General features: G+C 37.7%; 1 protein-coding gene across 1 annotated transcript; it reads right to left on the bottom strand.

Annotated features, from left to right (window-relative positions):
* Positions 1-2,423: 2,423 nt before the first annotated feature.
* Positions 2,424-3,227, bottom strand: LOC109155211 (translation initiation factor IF-2-like). The gene has a single exon (XM_019302928.1). It carries the CDS (start codon positions 3,225-3,227, stop codon positions 2,424-2,426), a length of 804 nt encoding a protein of 267 aa, XP_019158473.1.
* Between the last annotated feature and the right edge of the window lie 17,733 nt (positions 3,228-20,960).

Here is a 20,960-nt window from a genome sequence, read left to right as displayed (position 1 = left end):
ACCTATAGTCTTCTACATTAATGCACAACTTCTAAATCTCTTACCTTACGCAATCCGTCATCTCTTCTGGTGAAATAGATAGGATTGTGCTGACTGTTAGAAATAATTTATTCTTAACGATGATTCGTATAATAAATGTTGTAATTCTATAAGGTCCTCACCGTGATGTGTAAAATCAGAATTATTGGGTGAAATTTTCACCTCTCATTCGGTTAAAATTTAAGTTTATGGGTTAAAAATGTATTTTAAATAAAGTTATGGATTCTAAATGAAATTTCACATTTCGAAAGGGATTTTTTGTTTTTTCAAGTAGCAAGTTAGGGACGCTGCTATTATTCCAATTCAATTGTCATCATCAAATAAAATTAAATTTTAATTTCCCCTCCTGACTAAAAAGAAAAAAAAAAAAAAAAAGGTAAGGCCTGATGGAGCCCCCCACAACCCACATCAACCAACAACCCATTACCCTCAGGCAAATTATATGATGTGGATTAGAGTGTACAATGCATTGTGCTCTATGGTCCAAAACAACATCATTTTGTTCCTATTCATTAACGGTTATTTTATTTTTAGAAATTTTGTTTCCCGTTTCTACGGTTAACTTCACAAAAAAAAAAAAAATTCCTTGTTTCGTATGTACAGAATTCTATAGTACAATACACATAAACTCCTAACATAATATACCTAATCTAACATAATACATAATACCAGTGTTGCAAAATTCGTGCCAAGGCGTTAGGTGCCGCCCGGCCGCGGCGAGGAAGACCGAAATCGGCCGCGGAGGCGGCCGCCTAGATCGCCTAGCCGGCTGAACCGTCCATTTTGTTTTTTTTTTCCTATTTATTAACAATTTTTTAAATTTTGTTTCCCGTTTCTGCCGTTAACTTCAAAAAAAAAAAATCTATGTTTCGTTTGTACAAAATTGTATATTATAATACACATAAACTCCTAACGTAATATACCTAATCTAACATAATACAGAATACACAAATTCTTAATATAATAGACATAAACACAAGTGTTAAAATGAAAAACTGTAACGGGATTGGACGGATTGAACGGTATCCGTCGCGTCAACTCTCCACCAACTTAACCAAAACGATGTCGTATTGGACCAGGATCCACAGTGCACTGTGATCTGCGGACCCTAGTCCACGATATAACAATTGTTACCCTCAAGAACACATATTGGTGATGTGTAAAGTCAGAATTATTGGGTGAAATTCCCCCCTTACAAGTCTGTTAAAATTTAAATTTTTATGGGTTAAAAATGTATGTTAGACAAAGTTATAGATTCTAAAATGACATTTCACATTTCTAAAGGAATTAAAACTTTTGCCCACATGCAAGTTTTATGTCAATAAATTCCGTAACCCATTAGATAATAATTTTATCACAATTCTTAGAATTTATAAATTTAGCTCAATTATAATTCAGCTCAATCCCTAACTTCTAAACTTTCTCTACGAACTTTTATCCTAACTTCTAAGATTTTTCTAAGAACCTTTTCTCCCTAAATACATGAACAAAGCAAATTTGTCATCTATCACCGTCAAATTTTAGTATTTTACTATATGTTTCATAATATTCATATAAATAATAGTATATATTTTTTTAAATTTTTTTCATGTATATATTCGTAATATTTTTTTAAAAACGGGTTACTACGAATAGGGAACTACTGTCTGCAACAGCAATTTGGGACAGCCAATGATAGCACATTATTGTTGTTCGCAGTCCCAAATTGTTATTGCAAATAATAGTTCTTTGCTTGATGCGTAACAGCAAATCAAGTATAATTTATATATATATATATATATATATATATATATATATATATATATATATTATTAATATTATATTTTTAAAGTTTTTTATGCAACTAATAATTTTATTTTTAAATATTTTATTTCTACAATTTTGTTACTATAAATTTAGATAATACTATAATTTTTTGTGAATATAGAGTTTAAAATTAAAATTTTAAATATAGACTGAAAAATCTTGTTATATGGTAGGTACATAGCATAGCAGCAAACATCAACATCAAGGTGAACGAAAAATAATATTATTCATTATGACTGGTCATCTTGCGCTTCTTTGCCTGTCTTCTCATTTCTTCCTCTTCTTCTATCTTACGTAGCTCTTCTTCATCCTCCTTCCTCGCAATCTTGGCACTCCGTCTTTCCTCCTTGAGTATGTCATCAAAACCAGCCTCCATAGCACTATCATCATCATCATCATCGCGGTACCTATTGGGATTATACCCAAACATCTGTCTAATCAAACTAATAGCTGCTGCTGCTCCATCTTCTTCTTTATCCAATCTCCTCTTTGCCGGGCGTTGTGCTGGATTTTTCACAGGCGGCTGGGGGGGTCTAGAAGATGGAACCACTCGTTGTTTCTGCATTACAACCTGAGGTTTAGAGGAGGGCATTACAAACTGAATGTTTCTGCATTGCCACCGCAGGTCTTGAGGATGGCATAGCAGCTGGTTTCTGAATCATTTTTGGCTTGCTAGGCATCATCTTTTTCTGTTTTGAAATGGAAGGTTGCAGTTTTGAAGTGTTTTGTCTAGACAAGTTAGGCATGGGTCTCTTTACATCCAAAGGTGCCAAAGAATTGGGAGTAGAACCTTTTTGAGGCAAAGAAACTTTCGGAACATTTGCATCTGGTTTCTGAATCATTTTTGGCTTGCTAGGCATCATCTTTTTCTGTTTTGAAATGGAAGGTTGCAGTTTTGAAGGGTTTTGTCTAGGCAAGTTAGGCACTGTTGAAGACTGGTTTTTTGGTGCTGACCGTGAATCAGAATTACCTTTTTGAGGCAAAGATGGTTTTGAAGGAGCAGGAACATCATCAGATAACAAAAACGAATAATCCCTTGTGTATTTTAGCATCTGGATTTTCGTTTTAACCCCCCCATTGGAAACTACTTTTGCTTTTGGTGCATGGTTACTAGTACTGGACTTTGGTCTCACATGAACCTTACCACTAGCAATAATATTATTTTTCCTCATAACTTTAGCTGCCAAATCAGGGTTTTCCAATAAGGACTTGATTTCTTGAATTACTCTTTGAGCTATAACTGGCTGTGAAGGTCCAAAGAAGGAACCAAAATTATCCGAACGGCAAGTGGAAGCATTTCCACTTCCCAACTCTTTCTTCATCTTCTTTCTAAATCTTTCTTTCAGCTTTTGCCTTAGTTCCAAACATTCCAACTCCTCCATTGAAGCTGGAGAATCAGCCAAACCGATCGGAAAAGGCGAAATCGAGCGCAGATGCGGAGAGAGCAAACCAGAGGGAATTCAGATCTGGAGAAACGGCTAATGCGAATACATACATATATGTACGTAGAAGCCTTGAGAAATGATTTGATATTAAAAATAATGTTTCACAATCATAAAGGGATTGGGAGATTTTATACGTACGTAGAAGCCGCCACGACGGAGGGATATGATGCGTTCAGAAATACCTAAAGGGATTTTATATTCAAAAAGATGTTTCAGAATCCTAAATGGATTGAGAGATTCATTTCTTACCAATATAATCACAATATAATAATATATAAAATATTATTACTTTAATATTATAATCTTCACGTAAGCAAATTAACAAGTAAAACAAGTCATTTTGATTTTTTTTTAAAGCGGGTGATTTTGAATTTAATTGTATCATTTTGTGTTATTCAGGGACCAAATTGTATGTTTTTGAGTTTAATTGCCTAATTACATTTTCATGTGTAGTTCAATAACCTATTTGACCCTTATTCCAAAAGAAATTTAGAAAAATAAGTCATTTTTTCTAAACCTACAAAAATTGAAGTTAAAACAAAAACAAAAAATAGAAAATCTAATAAAAGCATAGTTTTAAAAAATTCTAGATTTGAGAATAAGAATGAAAGGAGAGGAAAAAAAAAAGATGAATACATATTTGTACATGGTTAGCTCTGGTGAAGAGTGAAGCGGCAGTGATAGATGAGCCTGCAAGAGAACCCAAGTTATAGAAGGAGAAAGAGAGCCAAGAGTGAGATTCAAGGATCTTTAAAGTCTTTCAAGTAAAATTATAAAAAGACTTTTTTGTTAAAATAAGTTTTTATTTTTGAGGGAAAGTATGATATTTTGAGAAAAATTGTAATATTAATCATAATAAATTGATTGTTACTATAGAGTCATATTGTTAAAAAAAAAAATGATTGTTACTTATAAAGGAAAGCGTAATACTTATGATGAAAATGTAATATTTTTAAATCGAAATATAATACTTATGAGGGAAAATTATTATGTGGACCATGGGCCACACAGTGTTGTGTAGACTATAAATAAAGTACATTTTTAATATAATAGAAGTACATTATTTGTGTACTGAATTTACGTTATATATATAAAATAATACTTTTAGTACTCAAATAATATACTTTTTCTAAATACAATATATATTTTTAATATACTAAAAGTACATTATTTGTGTACTGAATGTACATTATTTGATAATATACAAAATAATGTACTTTCAGTACTTAAATAATATATTTTCAAATAATATACTTTTATGTGCATAAATAGTGTACTTTTTGTTTGTGGTCCACACAAAAGATCGTGGTCCACATAATAATAGTTGACTTATGAGGAAATCGTCCTATTTCTTAAACAAGAGTTTGTGACACAGTCTAAATTTTTTTTGCCTTAGAATGAATGTTTTCTACTGATTTTATTTATATTTATTGAGAAGAAAACGAAGAAATATATTAATTAAGATCTGAAATCGGTACATCCGAAATAAAGGGAAAAGGGAGATGAAAACTGTACGAATAGTAAGACTTGGATAGGGGCTTCCCAAGCAAGTAAGTGGGCTACCCTATTCAAGGACCGTTTAGCAAACAAAAAGCTAACATTAGTAAAAGATTTAGCTAATTCCCTAATATCATGAAGGATGAGATCAAAGGAAGAGATTAAGTGTTGATGATGAATGTTCTTGGCAACCTGCAGTAGGCAATCAATTTCCACATGGATGTTATCATACTGGAGAGCCTTTAACCACTTTAGCGCTTCCCGGAAACCAATAGCTTCGGCTTCATTGGGCTTGTAGAGGATGAATACCGGCAGAATTCTTGCTACAACAAAAGCACCCAGGGAGTCACGAAACACAAAGCCCAAGCCAATCTTTCTGTTAAGCTGATCCGTAGCTGCATCAACATTCACTTTAAGCAGACATGATGGCGGTTTAGTCCATGGTTTAGTAGCCATACTACCGGAAGACTGTCCGGCAGAGGTGGAAACAACATCTCTCCATTCCTGTAAAATATTGAGGCACTCTAACAGATAGTAGAAGCTAAGAGAATGGTTTGGTTCCATATCTTTTCATTACGGGCCTCCCAAATTTTCCAGCATGTAGCAATAATAGTGCATAGCTCTGTATCAGTCTTTATATAACAAAATAGAATTCCAACCATTCAAGAAAGGAGTTACCCGAAAAACTTGTCCAAGCCATCCACCAAGCTCCAGCAGCTTCTCCCTAAAGGGCAATTGATAAATAAGTGGAGTGAGCTCTCATCATCACCATTGTACATGTAACACCCCGTGTTACGGCTTTTAAACCCGAATTAATTATTTAATTAATTCCATTAATAATAATTAAAAAAGGATTTAATTTGATAAGAAATCCCTTTAATTAATTAATGTGGTCCACCACGGATCGTGGACCCTTGCCTACACTAGAGTCATAAGCCCATTAGAAATAAAGAAAGTCAACATTTTACTAATCAGATCCTAATTAGGAATCCTAGTCCTACACATCTATTAGGAATAAAGAAAGTATACCTTTACTATTCAGAGTATGGTTAGGATTCTCTTTAATTAATTAATATGGTCCACCATGGACCATGGACCCTTATCCCTAAAATAAGTCCTTAGTCCTATAAGGAATAGAATTAGTAAACCCATACCATTCAGACCCTAATTAGGACTCCTAAATATATATATATAAGGACATAGGAGGCACCTAGAAGTCACACCACAATAGATATAACCACACAAGAATTCCCAAGGGACTCCCCACTACCAAGCCTAGAGAGATCAAAACGGATGGGAATCTTAGGGAAGAACCTTAATAGCCAAGGGATGATTAATTAAGGCTAAGAGGTAACCCATGTCTCAACAAAACCTATTTTCTTCGCTATAATCTCTTTCCTTGGCCTCCCTCTATATGCTTGTGTCTTGATTTATATCTCTATGCTATTTGTGAAATATCCTTGATAATTGATAAGATGATTTGTTTGTATTCTTGATAATCTTGATGATCTTGATGATGAAAAGAGGTTCTTGATATTGATGTAATGATTCTTGACAAATCTTGATAGTTCTTGATGTTAAAAAATAAATTGTGATTTTGAAGAATTGGGAGGGATTAGAGCCCTAGGATGGATTGAGAATTTGTGTTATAATGTTCTTGATATAAATTGGGTGGGGATTCGCATGTTCGGGTGTTGTTTATGTTTAGAAGTCATAATAGGATGAGTTATACGTGATTCTTGCTTTTGATCCATTAATTGAATACGTGGTGTCGTTAATTGCGTTTAAAAGTATCTAAGCATGGCTTCGGGTTCCACAAAGGATCCCGGGATGGATTTGTGATGAATGAGTCAGTGGGGGGTAGGTGGGGGTAGGGGTACCCGCCACCTACCCGCTGCCCGAAGATCATCGCCGGGCAGCGGGCAGGCGCCGGGTAGGCATCCGCCCGCCGGCAACCCGCTGCCGGGCAGTGATCTCCGGCGGGTGATCCCTCACCCACCGGCTACCCGCTGGTCCGTACCCATCCCGGGTCCCCGGCTTCCCCGTTTGATGTCCCCCATTCCCCGTGGTGTCCCAACGGACCCCGTTTGTCGTGCTTGAGTCTAGTTTAATGTTTCGGGTACCGTTCGTTGGATAAAAGAGTCTTAGAAATTGCATGCTAGTTGAATCGGTAATCCGTCGACCTAGGTGAAAGTCGTATGAACCCCTTAAGGCGATTCTTAGTATGTGAATGATCACACGTAGGCTTAATTATATGTCTCCCCCTTCCCTATGTGCTATTACATGTTATTATGTGCTATTGTGTGTTACGTGATGCATGACCCCAACTTGGTTAAGATCAAAGTGGGCGATACGGGCAGTTGAATGGGCTAAGAACCATCCCAACTGTTAACTAGGCTGGTTAAGATCGGTCAGGTATATAAATATTATATAGGACTGAGGTCCACTATACGGGCAGTTGAATGGGCTGAGAACCATCCCAACTGTTAACCAGGCTGATAGAGACCGATCAGGTATATAAAGATTATGTATAGGACTGAAGGTCAACATGGGCCTCGGTGATATGACCCACCGACCTGGACGCGCCAGGCGGTGTGTAGGGCCATCAAGCCGAGGAAGGCTGTAGTCCACCGATCTGAGTAATCAGGCGGTGTGTAGGGCTACGGCTGGCTGCGATCCACCGAGTGATGGGACATCGGTATGTAGGGCCGTAGTCTCCGAGGATCTTCGCCCACCGACTGAGTTTAGCTCAGCGGTGTGTCGGGCTTGATCCGCTACGGTCCACCGATTGTGCGCATCAACGGTGTGTAGGGTCGTAAGTCCCCCCTTGTAAAGGGGATCGCGGTCCACCGACTGGGCGCGTCAGCGGTGTGTCGGACCGTGGTCCGACGTTGAGTTCGTCAGCGGTTCTCAAAGGGTTGGTTGCGAACAACTCCCCTCGTACCACGGTACTGAGATAGGGTGCTGCGGGGCCGTGTTAATGCTATAAGCATTAACCCTCATGTTCGGGGGATGCGATTGGTCCCGTGGCGCCATCAATGATTATGTGATATGAATGATACTTGAATGATGATGTGTTTGAATTGAAAAGTAATCTGTGACCTTAGATGCGTATTCCTTATGATGTTATCTCTACTTAACTGTTTATCATTGACTAATATGTTTGTCCCTATTTGCTGAGTCTATTCTTGGTTTTAAAGCTAGAGTCTCCTAAGTATATATATTCCTGCTTCAAAATGATTTTCGTATATATATATATATATATATATATATATATACCTATATCGTATTTCAACGCGTTGGAGTGGGTTGCCAACATCGCTCGCTGAACAGATATATTTGGCTTTCAGGCACAGATGAGTAGATCCCAGAGCGCGCTAGAGATCCGAGGCGTAGAGTAGCTAGTTTCCCTTTCGGCCTGCGTGCCATGCTTATGTATTGACATTATTTGAGGATTTTAGTTAGTTAGCCTGTGCACCTGAGTTCTCTAGCTCAGGTGTGGCATAGCACACCATATTCTTATGTTTGATTTCGGGATTTAATGAGGATTTACCTTTATTATATAGTTTTAAAAGTTTCAAAATTTCGGGGTGTTACAGTTGGTATCAGAGCCTAAGTTTGACCCTAGGATATAACCCTTAAGACCAGACTTTAGGACATTAGGCTTGAACTCTAGGTATTTAGGGACATAGGATTCAGGAATCTTAGGACGCGCGGTGAGATTGTGAACCTACCTATCATCACATAACCTCCCCTCACTTTACCCCACATTAATTTAAAGAATTTCCCCCTTCGCTTATCACATCAAGGTAAGGGTACAACACACTAACTCTTCATTCCACATACTGGCCCTAGAGATTTGAGATGTCCTTGCATGCTTTTACCTGCTTTGTTGCTTATCACTCTTTGATTATCATACTTGTTTATTTGCTTAAACATATGTTCCTAATTGGCTTTAGACCGTGTTAGGAACGGCATATTATTACTTAACTATTTGATCAAACATGCATTATTTGGATATCTGTTACTTGATAAAGTATTTTGGAACTTGAAATTAGTAATTTTATTCAACTTATGAGGGCTCACTTGTCCTAAATCATAAATTGACCAATATAGTTAACTCACTAAATAGCCCGATAAATACTTACATGAGTTGCATGAAGGGAAATTTAGGGGAACATAGCTTTAATTAAGAAGGGGAAGAATGGGGTGTGGGATCCTTATGATATTTAGTTGAAGTCTCCTATATTCCTTATTAATAACGTGATCCCTTGAGTTTTTCCATGTATTCAAACCCCTTTCGTTGTTCACATAAGTATGAAATTCCTTGAACTTAAAATTGTGCATTCTCGGGGCTTTTCCCGAAGTGATTCCTCCTTCACAGTCACGTTCCAGTGGGGCCTTGGCAGGAGGTCGGCCACCCACCACGTGCCCACTGCCACATTTTAGTGGGGACTTGACAGGCGGTCGACTGCCCACCTCGCGCCCACTGGTCCGGTATGTTTTCTTGACTTCTCATTTTTATTGATCCATTGTGCCTTTGTGTGTCTCCCTTGATACTTCCTATGTGTTTAAACATATAAATAACAATCTAATGCTTGAACATCGAATTATCTTCCTAATTGATTTGTTTATATTTACATAGAAATTGTAGGGACTAATCCTATTTCTAGAAATCTAAACCCTCGGATACATTGCGTATTAAGTTTCGACCCGAAATTCAATCTGAGTGAGACCGGTAGAAACCTAAAACAAGTGGTCATCTAGAAATTATCCGTGGAAAAATATATTGCGCCCCCAAACTATCTTAAAACTATCCCTCTAGACCTTGGTCCATGTTGCATAATAGACCACAAGCTTCCCATACCTTGTTTAGGACCCTTTACCACTAAGATAAGGACCCCCCTAAACAAACATTTATACATAAATAGGTACATCACTACTATCCTAGATATATTCCCCTAAAACTCCTATCATATATATATATATATATATATATATATATATATATATATATATATATATATATATATATATATATATATATATATATATATCTAAGATATGTAGTAAACCCCAATTACGTTCATATGTTACACTTACACCAAATTGTTATTATTATTATTATTATTATTATTATTATTATTATTATTATTATTATTATTATTTTTATTACACCCTAATCCTAAATCACCTGCCTAATCTTAAAAATGGTTGCGTCATGTACGGTACGTCCCTATACGCAGGGCCGGATTTTAGGCTGTTCAAGCTGGGCTACCGCACAGGGCCCCCAATTTTAGAGGGGCCCCAAATTTTAGAAGTCCAATATTTAATTTTTACCTAGCTAGTTTAGAAATAAAATTAAAAGTTTTCAATTAAAGTTAAAAGGTTCTATGAAGAGATGGTAAGAATGTGTATTTATTATATTTTAACTTGGAGGTCAAAGGTTCAAAACTGGCATGTATTAGTTTTTAAAAATTATAATTTTGATAGGGCCACATTTATTTACCAGAACAGGGCCACAAAAACTTAAAATACGGCCCTGCCTATACGCTTAAATCTATATATATGTGTATAAACTTGTGAGCCATAGAACATCCTCCCTTATTCATACGTATCCATATATAAATTGTTACATTATATACAATAAATCCCTAGCCCCCAAATGATACACATGCACCCTAGCTACAATAATCTTACGCACACCTATACGCTTTCCCTTAGCATATCCTAACCCTGAAATATCATTCCATACAAACTACATCACTGTTATATATATACATATACATACACATACCCTAGGATAGCCCTAATTCTACTTCTCCCCCTCGCATGACCTCCCTGTTACCACTCCTACCTTCCCTAAATAATTAAAAACTTTAGCCTCATCATCAGGTCATCAATTGAGTTAGGAATTAGCAACCAAGGGTCTTCAACTCTAAAGTTGTTTAGGTATCCCGGGCTTCTAGAGGTAAGATTTATGCCTACCTAAAATCTAATTACCACCAAGATAAAACTAATTTTCCTAAGTGCTTGTGTGATTAAATTCTCAAGATAGAACTTCTAGTACTTGTGAACCTAGGCTATCTTACTCATAATTACTAAAATATTTATATGCAAATTGCATGGTCCAAACTATAAGTCGAAATTTATATTTTTCATGTGCATTACATGTCAAACCACATAGCTCACGTGTTTATGTAAAATACACACTTACACGCATTCATGTATATATACATATACACGCATGCTAGACAAAAAAAAAAAAAAACGGTATGTTATAAGGCATCCCACTATGCATATACACAATATTATTAATTACAAGCAATTTGCATATAAGTGCCAATACTTGTTATGAGATCACCTGCCGTTATCCATGGAATACAAAATAAAGATCCTAATTCTATTGCCTCCCTAGAATTTAATTACCCCATAAGAAGCAAGAGCCTTCCTCCTAATTACTTACAATCTTTTCCTCAAAATCTAATTTTCGCTATTTGACTAATTATTATATGACTTATGACCTTCCTGAATTTATATGACAAAAGTTTGGTTATGCCACGATATTAAGTATGTGAATTTAATTGTTAATCATGCACTAGACTAACATGTGGAATAATACATATGTGTGCTTTATGATTCCACAGGACTATTTATTATTTAAGACTTAAAATAGGGCCACATGCCTTCACACTCTATGCCCATAGACTTAAGAAATTGCATGTTTAGCATAATTACGATTGAACACATATAGGCATGCCAACTTACAAGTTTCGCATATAACATAAATAGTTAATTATCATACATGTTAGGCTTGTTGATTCGTAACTGTGAATATTTGGTATAATCTGCTAAGCACAAGGATTAGACATAGATCCTACATATATGACATCTAGGCTCACAACATACTACACTACATAATTAAACGTCTACACCCATTCGTAAATGAGGTTGCCTGTGTTGACATATGTGCATATATACTAATTATGTGGCTATCTGAATCTACACCCGCGTGATATTTGCCTCTCATTTAGGTACATAAATAATTATACGATCCCGTACAACTTGTGATCCTATATGTTAAATCATTATAAAATAATTAAATAAAGATCATGTCATGTGTAAAACTTCTATGTTAAGCATTAGTCACCCGTAAAACTTACATATCGTGTGTTGCATATTCGTGACCTTGTTATTTGGTGCATTTTGCCAGCACAATAGTCAGGCTCAAACCCAGTGAATCTATATGCGTATGTGTATATACTTCCCATATAATGCCTTCCTTATAAACTACTATACTAATTCGGGCTCTTTACCCCAAAATGATTTCCAAGCTTCGGGGACAAAGCTTCTTGTAAGGGGGGAGAGTGTAACACCCCGTGTTACGGCCTTTAAACCCGAATTAATTATTTCATTAATTCCATTAATAATAATTAAAAAGGATTTAATTTGATTTGAAATCCCTTTAATTAATTAATGTGGTCCACCACGGATCGTGGACCCTTGCCTACACTAGAGTCATAAGCCCATTAGAAATAAAGAAAGTCAACATTTTACTAATCAGATCCTAATTAGGAATCCTAAGCCTACACATCTATTAGGAATAAAGAAAGTATACCTTTACTATTCAGATTATGGTTAGGATTCTCTTTAATTAATTAATATGGTCCACCATGGACCATGGACCCTTATCCCTAAAACAAGTCCTTAGTCCTATAAGGAATAAAATTAGTAAACTCATACCATTCAGACCCTAATTAGGACTCCTAAATATATATATAAGGACATAGGAGGCACCTAGAAGTCACACCACAATAGATATCACCACACAAGAATTCCCAAGGGATTCCCCACTACCAAGCCTAGGGTGATCAAAACGGATGGAAATCTTAGGGAAGAACCTTAATAGCCAAGGGATGATTAATTAAGGCTAAGAGGTAACCCATGTCTCAACAAAACCTATTTTCTTCGCTATAATCTCTTTCCTTGGCCTCCCTCTATATGCTTGTGTCTTGATTTATACCTCTATGCTATTTGTGAAATATCCTTGATAATTGATAAGATGATTTGTGTGTATTCTTGATAATCTTGATGATCTTGATGATGAAAAGAGGTTCTTGATATTGATGTAATGATTCTTGACAAATCTTGATAGTTCTTGATGTTAAAAAAAAATTGTGATTTTGATGAATTGGGAGGGATTAGAGACCTAGGATGGATTGAGAATTTGTGTTATAATGTTCTTGATATAAATTGGGTGAGAATTCGCATGTTCGGGTGTTGTTTATGTTTAGAAGTCATAATAGGATGAGTTATACGCGATTCTTGCTTTTGATCCATTAATTGAATACGTGGTGTCGTTAATTGCGTTTAAAAGTATCTAAGCATGGTTTCGGGTTCCCAAAGGATCCCGGGACGGATTTGTGATGAATGAGTCAGTGGGGGGTAGGGGTACCCGCCACCTACCCGCTGCTCGAAGATCACCGCCGGGCAGCGGGCAGGCGTCCGCCCGCCGGCAACCCGCTGCCGGGCAGTGATCTCTGGCGGGCAGCCGGCGGGTGATCCCTCACCCACCGGCTACCCGTTGGTCCGTACCCATCCCGGGTCCTCGGCTTCCCCGTTTGATGTCCCCCATTCCCCGTGGTGTCCCAACGGACCCCGTTTGTCGTGCTTGAGTCTAGTTTAATTAATGTTTTGGGTACCGTTCGTAGGATAAAAGAATCTTAGGAATTGCATGCTAGTTGAATCGGTAATCCGTCGACCTAGGTGAAAGTCGTATGAGCCCTTTAGGGCGATTCTTAGTATGTGAATGATCACACGTAGGCTTAAATATATGTCTCCCCCTTCCCTATGTGCTATTACATGTTATTATGTGCTATTGTGTGTTACGTGATGCATGACCCCAACTTGGTTAAGATCAAAGTGGGCTATACGGGTAGTTGAATGGGCTGAGAACTATCCTAACTGTTAACCAGGCCGGTTAAGATCGTTCAGGTATATAAATATTATATAGGACTGAGGTCCACTATACGGGCAGTTGAATGGGCTGAGAACCATCCTAACTGTTAACCAGGCCGGTTAAGATCGGTCAGGTATATAAATATTATATAGGACTGAGGTCCACTATACGGGCAGTTGAATGGGCTGAGAACCATCCCAACTGTTAACCAGGTTGGTAGAGACCGATCAGGTATATAAAGATTATGTATAGGACTGAAGGTCCACATGGGCCTCGGTGATATGACCCACCGACCTGGACGCGCCAGACGGTGTGTAGGGCCAACAAGCCGAGGAAGGCTGTAGTCCACCGACCTGAGTAATCAGGTGGTGTGTAGGGCTACGGCTGGCTGCGATCCACCGAGTGATGGGACATCGGTATGTAGGGCCGTAGTCTCCGAGGATCTTCGCCCACCGACTGAGTTTAGCTCAGCGGTGTGTCGGGCTTGATCCGCTACAGTCCACCGATTGTGCGCATCAACGGTGTGTAGGGTTGTAAGTCCCCCCTTGTAAAGGGGATCGCGGTCCACCGACTGGGCGCGTCAGCGGTGTGCCGGATCGTGGTCCGACGCTGAGTTCGTCAGTAGTTCTCAAAGGGTTGGTTGCGATCAACTCCCCTCGTACCACGGTACTGAGGTAGGGTGCTGCGGGGCCGTGTTAATGCTATAAGCATTAACCCTCATGTTCGGGACATGCGATTGGTCCCGTGGCGCCATCAATGATTATGTGATATGAATGATACTTGAATGATGATGTGTTTGAATTGAAAAGTAATCTGTGACCTTAGATGCGTATTACTTATGATGTTATCTCTACTTAACTGTTTATCATTGACTAATGTGCTTGTCCCTATTTGCTGAGTCTATTCTTGGTTTTAGAGCTAGAGTCTCCTAAGTATATATCTTCCTGCTTCAAAATGATTTTCGTATATCTATATATGTATATATACCTATATCGTATTTCAACGCGTTGGAGTGGGTTACCAGCATCGCTCGCTGAACAGATATATTTGGCTTTCAGGCACAGATGAGTAGATCCCAGAGCGCGCTAGAGATCCAAGGCGTAGAGTAGCTAGTTTCCCTTTCGGCCTGCGTGCCATGCTTATGTATTGACATTATTTGAGGATTTTAGTTAGTTAGCCTGTGCACCTGAGTTCTCTAGCTCAGGTGTGGCATAGCACTCCATACTCTTATGTTTGATTTCGGGATTTAATGAAGATTTACCTTTATTATATAAGTTTTAAAAGTTTCAAAATTTCGGGGTGTTACAGTACAATTGGCAAGTAGTTGGGACATTGACATGCCTTGTTCTTAGTAGACCGTAAGTGCATGAGATTTGAACATAGCTGTCAAAATAAGCACTTTATCTTAGGAGGGAGCATCATCTTACAGATTCTTTGCCTAGAAGGAGGCTGTGTGTTGTTGTGATTCTTAACTAAACTCTTATAGCAGCCCCGGACTGAATAGGCACCATTTTCCTCTTCCATCCAGATGATCTTGTCAACGGGCATATTGTCAGCAAGGGTAATACTCTTAATGAGGTTGATATCAGACTGACCAAAGATTTCCTCTATTAGAGGGACATTCCAAAATGAGTCAGTTGTGTTGATGAGGCTAGCCACAGAGGTATTTTGAGGGTGATCTGCCATGGGAGAATGAACAAAAGGAGATGTATTATTAAGAATCCAACGATCAGTCCAAATATTAATAGAAGCACCATCACCAACTCTCCATCTACAACCCCTTTTAAGGGCAGTTTGTGACTCATCAAGAATGCTACGCCATATATAAGAAGGATTACTATCCATTTGAGCATAAAAAAATGTGGTTCTTGGGAAATATTTAGTTTTGTAGACTCTAGATAACAAAGAACAAAGGTAGTGAATAAGTCTCCACACTTGTCTTCCTAACATCGCAATGTTGAATTCCCAAGGCTTTTTAAAACCCATACCTCCCCAAATCTTTGGGACACACGAGGCCTCCCAACTCTTCCAACGTATTCCCCTACTCTTATCTCTCTCATAGCTCCACCAGTAACCATTCATGACTCTATCAATTTCCTTACACAGCTCATTAGGTAGAATGAAGTCACTCATCATAAAAGGTTGGTATAGCTTGGATCACATTTTTTAAAAGAATTTCCCTCACCTCCCAGCATGAGATAGGAACCTTTTTGTCTTACTCTTGATTCGGTTCACCTCCTTTTACTTAATGAAACCCAGAATTTCACGTTTGCTCCTACCAATCAAAGATGGAACGCCCAAATAATTCCCGTTCAAAGTGCCCTCGTTCATGTTGAGAATATTACAGACATCTATTCTTGTTCCCAAATCCACATTGCGGCTAAAGGTAAGGGAGGATTTTGTGTAGTTCACTGTTTGGCCAAAAGCTGAGGCAAAAGAATCAAGGTATTTTTCAGGGTGTTAGTTTCAATGGAGGTGGCTTTGCAAAAGATATAGTAGTCATCGGCAAAAAAGAGGTTGGTAATGCTTGGGGCTCCCCTAGCAATGGTGACACCATTCAGAAGGCCATTAGCTTGGTTAAGATCTGTGTTGCAAAAATCGGGCCTAGGCGCTAGGCGGTCGGCCACCTAGGCGCCGTTTAATCGCTCTAGGCGCGCTAGGCGGTCCCCAGGCGCCTAGCGATTTTTTCAACCTTGGTTAAGATAGAGCATTTGGTGAAAGGACTCGAGAACCAGTATGAAAAGATAAGAGGACATGGGGTTACCCTGTCTATGACCCCTTCTAGGGCGAACATAGCCAATATCTTTCCCTTCTAATAAGACAGCATACTGAATAGTAGAGATCATTTCTTTTAGAAGATTGATGAATTTCCCAGTAAAGCCCAACTTTGTAATTACAACAAGCAAGAAGTCCCAAATGAGCCTATCAAAAGCTTTGCTCATATCCAACTTAACCCCTACAAAACCAAATCTGCCTTATCTTTTCCTTTTCAAGTAGTGGTTGATTTCATAAGCCAATGACGGAGGGATGTGATGAAGGTTTCTTATTCCTCAAGTTTCACAATCATATTCCTAAAGGGATTTTATATTCAAAAAGATAGGATGTTTCACAATCCTATTCCTAAGAAATTTCTATTCCTAAATGAAGGTTTCTTATTCCTCAAGTTTCTTATCACATTTATAAATATCCAAGAAAACTCTAGAGATCAAGTTTTCAGACTCCAATATCATAAGAGGTGATTAAGGCATACAGATATGAAGAGTGAATCATTCTTGATTTATTCAATTTAGAGATTACAATGTGTCCGATAAAATCTATACAAGACTAATAATTTCTAACTATATATATGAATATTAAAAAAGAAAAAAGAAGAAGAAAGAGTAGTTATACAATAGAACCATTTTACTCATATTTTTCACCTTCAGTTTTAAGTTTTACCCACCCGACACTATTATCACAATCATCACCATCGTCACTATCATCATCATCATTAATGAAATCATAATCATCATCATCAATGGATTCATTGTTGATCCTTCAAGAATGAGGTTAAACAAGGAGTAAAGGATAATCAAGATAAGCTGAAAAGATGTAATGAAACCCATAAACCTAAATAGGATTCTAAAGTTGCAATTTTTGAAATAATATAAATAATATAAAGTTGATGCTTGTAGAAAAAGACAATACAACCAAATCAGCATTGCAACCTTAGTAAACATGATTAATTATTATATCTAAATAACTTGTAGAATGATGAAAGAAGATTATAGAATGATGAAGAAAATTATAGAATGATGAAGGGTTTATATAGTATTAGCTAGTTATTATGTTTAATGATTTTATTATGATTGGAAAAGAGTTAATTCCAGCAATGGTCCCCCGACTATTGCGATTTTCCAAAATTAGGTTTTGACTTTTAATTTGGACGAAAAAGACACTCGACTTTCTAAGTTGTTCCAGTAATGGTCCTTCTGTTATCCCTCCGTGAAGTGACGTTAGTTTAGAGGGCAAAATGGTCTTCTCATTTAACTTGCTTTCTTCTTCCTCCCTCGCATAGCTTCTCCGCCGTCCATATTTGCCTTCCGGGCTGGTTAGCGCTATTTTCATGGCTAACTCGTGGCTGTTGTCGCCTTGCCACTTGGGTTTCCCGGTGAGCATCTGCAGCCCAGCACCCAGATATCCTTTGCCGCCGTGTACGATTTCCAGGTTAAAGACTCCAGCGGCGCGTACGGCAACGTCCCACGATGGGAATCGCCGTAAACATTCTCCTCGCTGGGAAACATGGCGAGCCCGAGGTCGCAGAGCTTGAGGCGGTGCCCTTTCCAAGGAAGACGAGAACGTTGTCGGGCTTCAAGTCATAGTGGAAGATTCCGATGTTCATACATTAATCTGCGTATAATCGCCGGCCGGGAACTAGAATCTAACAGTATTAAGACCGAAGCAGCTAACGGCCATGACTCTGTTCGCCTCTCACATCACCTTCCCGGATACCACCATCGACGACGGCAGTGCCAACGAGGATCTCCTGGCCTGGTAGGACGCCGCCATCTTGCTCTTCGCGTGCTGGTGCAGCGTCCTCATCGGATAATTCTACCGTGCGATGCCCTGGTCCTTCAGCGCCTCCACCACGGTCATGCTCACCGTCACTATCCACACCGCTTTCTTAGTTCCGCCGCTCATTCTGTCTCTCACTCTCCAGTGAACAATGAGTAGTTTGAATGTATATATATATATATATATATATACATATATATATATATATATATATATATATATATATATATATATATATATATATATATATATATATGTATATATGTATGTATACATATGTATACATATATATACATATATGTATATATATGTATACATATGTATACATATATATATATATATATATATATATATATATATATATATATATATATATATATATGTATATATATATATATATATATGTATATATATATATATATACATACATACATACATACATACATACGTATATATATATATATATATATATATATATATATATATATATGTATGTATGTATGCATACACATATATATATGTATATGCATACATATATATATATGTATATGCATACATATATATATATATATGTATATGCATACATATATATATATATATATGTATATATATATACATACATATATATATATATATATATATATATATATATATATATATATATATATATATATATATATATATATATATATATATATATGTATATATGTATATATATATATATATATACATACATATATATATATATATATATATATATATATATATATATATATATGTATATATATATATATATATAGTGAAAAGTTCCCATGCGGATGAATGCTTCCCGTGCGGATGTGCGGTGGATTAATGTGCGTGAGATTTGTACTCAATGTGCGTGAGTGTTGTGCTTAATGTGCCTGGAATTTGTACTTAATGTGCGTGAATGTGTAAAATGCAGCAGCAAATATAGATTGCAGCTTCTTCCCCATTCCCAGTAGCCATTGCCCCCTCCCTGATGATGATGATGCGAATGCGGGCTATGGTGGTTAAGAATTATGGAAATAATACAACAGAAATTCACACTTAGCTGCTGTGCAAATTTTACTGTGCGTGCGTCATCTATATAAACATTTAACTGCAATGAAGGTAGCTGATAATCCAGAATCCATGGACAAATTGAAGGAAGAAGTAATAAGAAGCTTGGGCGTTAATGTGCGTGAGTTTCTGTTCTGCTTCTTTCTGAGCTCGTAATTCTGAAATACCCACGCACATTAAGCACAAATCTCACGCACATTAAACATAATACTCAGGCACATACTCAGACATATGTATCGCAAAATATCTCTTTGACATGAACATAAACTCAGGAACTATTTGACTGTCTTCTTGGTGTTTCGTATGTTTAGAACTATATGGTAGGGATCCAAGTAGGTTTTGGTGTCCTGAATCATGCTAAGTGTTCAACATTGTGTTTCGTTGAACCGTGATGGGTCATGTGTGTTCTTCGGAACTACGTTTGGTTTACCCGTTTGATAAGCATTCTAGTTCGGTGTTTAAATGCTAGCGTGTGTGTTGTTTGGACCTTCCTGTTGTTGATGATAACTTGTGTTATTCATCGTTGTTGTTGGACTGTGTTCCATTCCTTGATTGAGTATGGTTTCATATCTTCGTTGTGATCCGTTGACTGATTCCTGTTGAGGTGTGATTTGTGACACCCCGTATTGTCCTAAATAAATTATAGCCCCAATAATAAATATTTTTATTAAAAATATTTATATAGCTAATTATTTTAAAATGGGCTCGGGTTTATTTAGTATTGTGAACCAGAATCTTTGTACCCCAAATACTCTGAGCCCAAAATAGTTTTAAATTCTAAAAGCCTAGTAATTATCTTTTAGCCCAAAATGTATGTAGTGGGTATACATATATAGGTGTGTATAAATATTCTAAAGTCTATGATTTTCTTGAACCCAAACTATCTAAACCAAGTGGAGCCCATATACCATGTGTCATTCTTGAACCCAAAGTGTTACCGAACCTTCCTAATTTAGCCCACCATCTAAGAATAGTAACCCTATCTACCTTTTGCCTTTGGATATAGCATTGGCTTAGTATTTCCTTCCATCTTTTTCTCCCGAAGTGGCAGCCACGCATCCCTTTTCCGTTTCTTCCTCCGTCATCGAGCATCCCTTTGGATGATGAGCTAAAGATTCCTCTTACCTTCCAATCATCACCCTTCCCCGACGTGGCAGTGTTCTCCGCGGCGGTGAGCTAGGCGACGCATGACAATGGCAGAGTTGGAGCGGTGAGGTGGATATCTCGGACAGGTTTAGGCAGCAGCGGCGTGGATTCTTCTTCGGAAATAGACACCAATCCATCGCTCTTTCTCTCTTCGTTCTCTGTTTCCGGCAAAAGAAGACGGTGGTTGGTCTCCTTCGATAAACAGAGCCATGTCGACATCTTCCGGCGGCCACGGCGAGTCCGGCGTTGTTCCCCTATTTCCGGCGAAGCAAGCAGTCGGCGATGAAGTGAGATGCAGCGGCAGTGGCGTTCTTCTTCTGGTAAGCTCAGCGAGTTTCGCGGTCAGGCAGCGGCGGAGTCGTGGTGTTGCACAAGCCAACAGCTTCTCCTTCCTCTTCCGCTCTCTGGTGGTGGTGGCTCATCTCTGGTGAAGC

This window comes from Ipomoea nil, unplaced genomic scaffold (genome assembly GCF_001879475.1).
Source record: "Ipomoea nil cultivar Tokyo-kokei standard unplaced genomic scaffold, Asagao_1.1 scaffold2694, whole genome shotgun sequence".
In the NCBI taxonomy this organism is placed as follows: Eukaryota; Viridiplantae; Streptophyta; class Magnoliopsida; order Solanales; family Convolvulaceae; genus Ipomoea; species Ipomoea nil.
Note: the sequence above shows the minus strand (reverse complement) of the source record. Positions and strands in the feature narration are given on the sequence as shown.

Bases quoted from the DNA above. Each gene is read 5' to 3' on its own strand.
- LOC109155211 (XM_019302928.1), bottom strand. From the start codon at position 3,227: ATGGAGGAGTTGGAATGTTTGGAACTAAGGCAAAAGCTGAAAGAAAGA.